At 44.8% G+C, this 7,786-nt stretch overlaps 1 protein-coding gene across 1 annotated transcript; it reads right to left on the reverse strand.

The window, feature by feature from the left end:
- Positions 1-937: 937 nt before the first annotated feature.
- On the reverse strand, positions 938-5,245 carry LOC135396893 (calcineurin B homologous protein 1-like). The gene is made up of 5 exons (XM_064628118.1): positions 5,054-5,245; positions 4,762-4,834; positions 3,652-3,842; positions 2,825-2,928; positions 938-2,243 (listed from the first exon to the last, which is right to left on the reverse strand). The coding sequence occupies exons 1-5, from the start codon at positions 5,118-5,120 to the stop codon at positions 2,109-2,111; spliced, it is 570 nt and encodes a 189-aa protein (XP_064484188.1). The 5' UTR covers positions 5,121-5,245; the 3' UTR covers positions 938-2,108.
- Between the last annotated feature and the right edge of the window lie 2,541 nt (positions 5,246-7,786).

Consider the following 7,786-nt stretch of genomic DNA (forward strand, 5'->3'; position numbering starts at 1 on the left):
TATTGGTCAAGTTAGCCACCTAATGACCGTCCTTGCTACATGTTTGCTAATGAACGAGATACGAGACAAAACTGAAGCCCAATGACAACATCTGTTCCCTTTGGTGCGCAGAAGCTGTTTTCGGAAAAAGGTTCCAGCAAAAAAGTGCGAGGAAATGGCGCCGGAAGAACGACAGATAAGGACGCCATTTTTGTAGCTACCTCAGAAACGGACTCTTACTCTACCCTAGCAACGCTTATTCTCCCTCCCCATGCCGAACACTCCCTTGCCTAACCTTGTAATCCCTGGCTACTTTATTTGTAAAATGCAACTGTTTGATATGGGTGTTACGCATTACTGCGAGATATTTCTTAAATTTATGGCTACTAAGCTTTGGACACAGGTAGAATGATCTCCTTGGCTATGTTAACGAGACGTCAAAGTGATGTGATCGATACTGTGTTGCATCAGTTCTTACACAATTATCACAGTTCATAACACCCTTTGGCAATACTTTTTATATTTGAAGCAGTACAGCTTGCTCCATCACAGGCCATAACACATTCATCGCCATTCATCAACAAAGAAATTATCAAACTAATCCCACCCCTTCACAAATTCTGCTACGCACTCAACTTAGAAGCAACACTCCTGCTCTTAAGTGAAGCCATGTCTTCACAAGATCACATCATCCACACAAACAAAATCAGCCATACTGAAAATCCTGAATTATATACCTTTCATCATTTATTGCTTACCAACCTATCAATGAAACCACCTCCCCGCATGCAGCACATCTATCTGGACATTGTGGCATAAGGAAAGGCTCACGGACAAAGCTGTCTGGTGATTGACAACTTTCGATTATGATGGACGAAAACCAATGTATGGTACCTACCCGACAAATACACCTCCAGTGATATTCAAAATCCCTAACTGTGCATTTGGTAGTGTCGTGAACATTTAATAAGTAAGCAACTTTTATTTTGCAACCATCTTGCATTACAAAATACTTTTGTGCAAAATATTGCAATACAAACAAGCTAATGACCCCCAATTGTTGTCCAGTATTATTGCCTCAATAAAAAAATATCTGTTCAGTAATACCCTCTTATGGTTCAATAAAGCACGCAGTGGAATACTGCTCCTTGGTTAGGAACTTCACCGGGCACTACATGAGAATGAACAATGGAACTTTAAATAAACCTCCTTTGAAAGCATGTTCTATATAACAGTGGTTGTATAACAGTACTAGATACATTAACCCTTACGAGCAAAACTACACTGCACAGAAACCGTTGTAAGAGACCCATGTGAAGAAACCCTTACAGAAACAAAATTGTGCCACAAGGTCGGAAGGCAGAGATAGAAAATCAAGCAAATGCAAACAGATTTGTACCTATCACCCAATGATGAACCGTACCAAGAAGACATTTTCTCTTTCTCTATTCATGGGACTACTCAGCAGCTCAGATTATGCTAATATCAACCTCAAGGCATTCTCTGATGGCACCCTGTACTTCAAGAAATGTTGTTCCCAATATGGACACGTTATATCATCGAGGCTGAACATAAAAATTATCTTTCTATATCACATCTCATGTTGCCAATCCACATGCAACTGCAGTTCTAACTGTTTCGCATTTCACACTGTGCAACAACCTGCTCTACGATGCAACTTTACAGGCAAACACTTTTCAACTTCTGCACCTGTACAAGAATCTTTACATAAAATAAACCATTTCTGGTCCCACCATGACACCTGCCATTCTCTGTAAACCTCACCCCTAAACAGCGCATAAAATCCCTGGAATTTACAACTACATGGACCTGCTGGACGTGTCTGTCACAAAGGCAATATCTGATGACAAGCAGCGCAGCCCTTCAAATATAGATGCAAAATGCAGGCATTACGTCTTAAACGCTCCTCAATATTAAGTATCTGTCTTTCAGCTCCATTTCCCATACATATAAATACAAATGCTCTCAAGAAACAAGGCCCAATAGAAAAAGCAACAGCAGCTAAAAGGCAGCAGAACTGCAAAAGACAGCAGGCTGCACTTTCGTCGCTATAGTGTGCGAGATACTACAAGTATAAGGGATAAGATTCTGCTCGAGATGTAGTTGTGCTAGTTGAGGAAGCGGATGCTCATCTTTTCTTCAACATCCGTCTTGTCCAAAGTAGCGCAGAACTCCTCGAAAGAGATCATATTATCGCCATCCTTGTCTGCTTCCATGATTGTGCGATCTGCAATGCTAGCCAACTGCGAGCCAAGTCAAGCCAAAAAATTAACATATTTTGTTTCTCCTTTCAGTACCTGAACTAATACAGTCACTTGCCGCTCATCCGGAACCCGGTACACCAGAAAACTTGTCATCCGTAAAGAAGACTTCGGAATGGTTCCAATCCCAATAGTGCTGCAGTGATCTATATCTGGAACGTAGTATCCCTACCCGGATATGGAAGGTTGGCAACATTTTGGACGTCTTTTAGCTATCTTGATCCCATTTTCTGAACGTGTGCCACTTAACCGCTGCCCTTCTGCCTAACTTTGGCACTGTACTAGCTGGTTTCCACGTGATTCAGTTAGAGTGTCCGTGAATTTGGGTACAAAAATCCAGACCTCGTGTACTCTGGTATATTAAATAAATGCGGAACTTTGTCGAGAGCGCTGATGAATTTAGTTTCTCTGCACTCCTTGCATACAGTTCATGTAATGCCCATTCATACAAAAATTTGTTATCTACATTGTTCAACCATGGAGACAGACAACGCAGGGGTCCGGATAAATGGGACGTGGCTGCACAAGCTAATATAATTAGCATATATAGAATGGACACTAACCTGTTCATCTGAAATGTTTGCTCCAACCATCATGTGCAGGACTGCAAGCAGCTCGTCCCGTGAGATCCTATTATCATCGTCCAAGTCGTACATTTTGAATGCGACTGAAACAGACAAACCACAAAATGTAGACTGTGTAGACTGAGGTACGATTACTGTCCACAGTTTCTGTTGGGTCACAAAGAACATCCTATTTCCATTCTTGGTGTACAGTAGCACACTGATTTTTCGGACACCGATTGTTCAGACTCGTTCGGTTAACGTTGAAGACCGAAGGCCCAGTTTTCCAGACTAAAACACTTGCGGACAAGCACTGGTGGGACTACTTTCGGCACTACGACAAAAGCTTCAAAACTGCCATTTTAGATTGTATGCTTGGATTGGATTGGTAATTTGAATCTTAGTGCGAGACTGCTCTAAAAATTTTGAGCTGTACCTCTAGGTGACGCCACAGCGGCGGCGATGCACGTCTTTTGGGGGTCTGTATTCTACAGGTTTTCCCGGTGATTTTAATCCAAGTGCCAGCTAAATTAATCCATGCCCCATAAAGTTTGCATGGCACATGGATTAATTTAGCTGGCACTCAGATTAAAATCGCCGGGAAAACCTGTAGTCGAGTTTCTGTTTGGGCACGCTTTCGCTGTTCTCCAGCATTCAACACTATGGCCACGTCTGTTCGGAAAATTGTGCAGCAAGTGCTCGAGCAGCTGTCACTATGAAGACGATCGCGTTGACTGCCTGTACCTGACGACCATTATTTTTCGTTCACACGTCGGACATGCAGTGATTCCTCCAAAAATTCGCGCCGGATCTTTCCTGATACTCACAGTGTAACTTTTCTTCCCTGCTGTTTAACTTGTTCTCTTTGTTTTTCTTCAGAGGCCTGAACCTTGACAGGACACGCACAAACTGGCGGAAGTTGATGCGATCGTCGTGCGCATCCATGAAGAAAGCGTGCACTATTCGGTCCCCAAGAGGGTTTATGGCTAATTCAGGAATGCGTAGAAAATCTTCACGACTGCAATGAAAGATATCAGCGTGCCATAGCACGACAGTAAGTACATCAGCAAAGGTGTTGCAGTTCATAATTTGACTTCCAACTTTTCTCTATTGAATCAATTCTCTCTATCTGAGGAAAGTAGCTGGAACACAGGTATAGCCGATTAGGCAGCGGCGTTTTTTTAATTTTCACGATTTATCCGCAGAGTAACAGACTAGGCGGCATTATGGACATAAAATTTGGGGGCATAATACGTCCTCTAACGTCTACTTTAGCTTTCTGACACTGTTCTTATTTGTCTTATCTTCGTTACAAACCCGAAGTTTATCTTGGCGAACCCTGTATATCTAAAGATAGGAGCAGAAACAAGAGAACATAAAATATCCTCTGATAAGCAACAGATAAAGAGTCAAAACGGAATATTCAACTGCAAAACCACAAATTGTCATGCTCTATCTGTGATGAGTAACACGAATTCTCTGCAATGTCTTTTTGGACATTCAAGCATTGCTCATACTTGTTGCTCGTTTACCAAGTCACTTGTTTATCAAGAATTGACATCCGACAACGAAGATTTACGTATCTATCTTTGTTTTTTTAGAACTCTTGGGCGGGCTATAGTGTAGCTAGTGCAGGAATCCTGTTGCAACTTCATACGTCAAACATAACAAAACCTGAGTAAACAACTATATTATAATCTAAAGCATTGCCTGAGTCACTGTCCAGACCGTAGACCAAACACGTACGTTAAGAAAGTACGCAAAGATAAACAGAGTAAACACCAAACTTAAGGCAATGTTCTGTAACTGTAGGATGATGGAACCAGTGTAGGCACGGCATGCACACCGTAACATGGATCCCGTATGTTGCTCGCGCATGAAACAGAGGAGTCGAAAGCAATGCAAAAACGCAAGCAATAAACTTTTGTGCGTCATACCTCAGAGTGCCACTGTCAGTTTTATCCAAGTTCAGAAATCGGCTGTAAAGTCGCTCGATTTGGTTTGCTGAAACTGAAATAAAGTGTACATCATTAGAACGGTTGTGACATTTCAGGATAGCACTTCGAATAGCGAAGCTTTCAACGCAACACCAGCTCCATGCAGGCGGTGCACGCATAACGTGCGACTGAAGCTAGAATTCGTACGTATATAAACTTGTCACCATCGACTAAAGCGACATTTCATGCGAAAATTCTTGTATGCCCAAAATCATCGATGCAATTCGCTTACATCCAGTCTCCTGCTGAATCTCTTGAATTTCCTCTTCTTGTAGCATAAGCGAAGATTTAGTTCCCATTGTGAATCGGGACCTGATCTCGAAAAATGACAGTCTAAAGTTGAATAAAAGAAAAACACGAAATGTAGGTCGAGGTTGATATCAGACGTTTCACTGAATTTGACTGGATTGGATAGCGGCTCAAAAATATCCACCAGTGTTGCCGGCTGGTACGTTTGACTCCGCCAATACACGAGCATATAGTCACATGCACCTGGGGCTTCGCACGAGTACAGGGCTATAGTTCCTTTTATCTCGTACAGGGAAACGATGCTATGTTTAACAACATGATCTGCCATGCTATGTTGCGCATTGCTTTCTCCGCGTTTTCAATGACGGTCCTCCATGGGTACCCCTGTAGGTGCCTCATATATTAATAATGGGGCTGCGGTCATGAGCGACGCCACTGTGATTGGGTCTGTGGATTAATTTTGCCCACCTGAGGGTTCTGTAGCGTGCGCCGAAGGCATACCGCATACCACACGGCATACCTTCGAGGGTTGCGGAATGGAGTCTCCCATTCCGTTCCATTTCCATTCCGAGGAATGGAAATTTGCGATAATTCCATTCCTTTCAATTCCACGGAATGAAAAGGTATGGTCAGTTCCCACTCCGGGAATGGCTTAGCAACCCAATTCCATTCCGTTAATTTCCTCAATAAAAGAAAAGGACCGGTAACCATACTGGCAAGTCCAGCAGTGCTAGAGGAGATTGATATTACCAAGCACGGAAAAAGCTCAAAGACAAGATTATTTCACTCTTGACCCTGTGCAGGTGCGGTGCAGAGGGTGCGAGGGCAGAAACCAGCACGTTGAAACAATAACAACAACAACAACAACAAAAAAAAAAAACTGCCACCGGGGCACCCAGACCATTCCATTCCCATTCCTAGGACAGTTTCCGACATTCCATTCCAATTCCATTCCGGGCGCTGCTAAATCTGGAATGATTCCAATCATCATTGCAACTCCGGAGTGGCAACTCCGCAACCAACTTTAATGTTCCTCGCAGAGGGCGGTGTGTTTGCGCAACTTGTACCCTTCCACCAAGTTGCCATTGTCTTCGACCGGGTTTGAACCCGCGATCTTGGGATCAGCAGGCGGGCACGCTACAGACTAAGCCACCAAGGGCGGCATGCCCATATTTGTTATCTGTGGTTGTGCATCGAAAGGTCGGTTGAAAGGAAATTGCTGAAGTCCTCGGCTACTCTGAACAGCTAACCTTGTTTGGAGGCAGTTGCTTCCATGTGCCTGCTGAACAATCGAGAGCGAACTTACATGCGATCCCCAACGTCACTCGACCTTTCGTGGTGCTCAACCGACATAATTCGCCACTTGTCGTGCGCTACGGATGTCGACACCTATAGAGGTAGCGATCATTTTCCCCTGTATCTTTCGCACGATAGACTGCCCCTCTCAGCAACTACTGAACTGATTTCTTTCACGAGCTGGAGACTTTTTCGTGAGGGCCTCAGAACATCTGTGCACACCGGTATGTCCCCACAGGCTCTCCCGCAAGCAAGTAGTCGCGGCATTCAGGACGCGGTGGCCATGTCTAAAAGGGCAACAGGCCATGTCGGTCATTCTCCAGCAATTAACCACCTTAGGGCATTACGTCGGCGAGCAGAAAGAATGGCTTGTCGGACAGGGCCTTACTGACATTGTGGAATACCGCCGGATGAAAGCGTTGGCGTACGTTTTGTTACCACCTTTCACCGTTTGACCCGGCCACGAAGATCTAGAGGACGATCCGAGCTCTGAAGCAGGCACCCCCTCAAAAGAATCCTCTCGGGGCCTTGGCGACCGTTAAGGGTGTGGACGAAAACACGCTAGCGACTTCTGTGTGGTACTATAACGACAGCGGCGGGTGCCCAGACTACCCCGGTACACCACAGTTTTGTCCACTGTTTGACGCCTGATATTCACCAAGACTGGCCCAGTCCACCGGAGGTTATGGACCTTGACTTCATGCTAATCGAGCTAAAGACAGCGCTGAAGCTTGTAAACTCCGGCTCGTCCGCGGGACCCGATAAAATCAGCTATGCCGCACTGTGAAACCTTGAAAAAAATGTCTAGGAAGCAAGCGAGGTGGTGAAGATGATGCATAATGTAAAACCCCGAGACTAGGCAACTGTTGTGTCTGTCCTTTCGTGTTCCCTAGTCTCGGGGTTTTACATTATGCGAAACCTTGACGGGCGGTTACTCCAAGCACTTCTTCATTTGTATAATACATCTTTGCAACAGCTAGGGATCTCTACCACCTACCTGGAAGGAGGCATTGGTTGTTCCCATCTTGAAAGCAGGCAAGCCCCCCAATGCAATACCCTCCTTTCGTCCTGTGAGCCTGACAAGCTGTATGGAAAAACTGATGGAGATAATGGTTTTGCATCGCCTTGATCCCGATGGCTCGAAAAACAAGGTGTGTTAACCCTCATGAAATGGCTGGATTCCGTCGCCGCCGAAGCTCCATTGATCCAGTTCTCGACCTAGTCTCTACAGTCCAACAGGCTCGTGCTCATCGGCGGCTAATCGTATCGGTTTTCCTGGACATCAAGCGCGCGTGTGATACCGTCTCACACATTTGTGTGCTGCACGCCTTGCGCTTTTTTTGGGGTATCCGGTCGACTATTCATGTGGCTCCAAAACTTCCTTTCGGACCGAGCTGTCACTGTCTGTACATCCCAAGGC

The sequence above is a fragment of the Ornithodoros turicata genome, chromosome 6 (assembly GCF_037126465.1).
Source record: "Ornithodoros turicata isolate Travis chromosome 6, ASM3712646v1, whole genome shotgun sequence".
In the NCBI taxonomy this organism is placed as follows: domain Eukaryota; kingdom Metazoa; phylum Arthropoda; class Arachnida; order Ixodida; family Argasidae; genus Ornithodoros; species Ornithodoros turicata.

What these genes read in the sequence shown, in the direction of transcription:
- LOC135396893 (XM_064628118.1), bottom strand. Translation starts at nt 5,120, where the DNA reads ATGGGAACTAAATCTTCGCTTATGCTACAAGAAGAGGAAATTCAAGAG. An exon ending in CAGGGAAGAAAAGTTACACT is followed by an intron (nt 2,929 to 3,651) that starts GTGAGTATCAGG and finishes TGTCTGTTTCAG; the next exon opens with TCGCATTCAAAATGTACGAC. An exon ending in CAAACATTTCAGATGAACAG is followed by an intron (nt 2,244 to 2,824) that starts GTTAGTGTCCAT and finishes CTTGGCTCGCAG; the next exon opens with TTGGCTAGCATTGCAGATCG.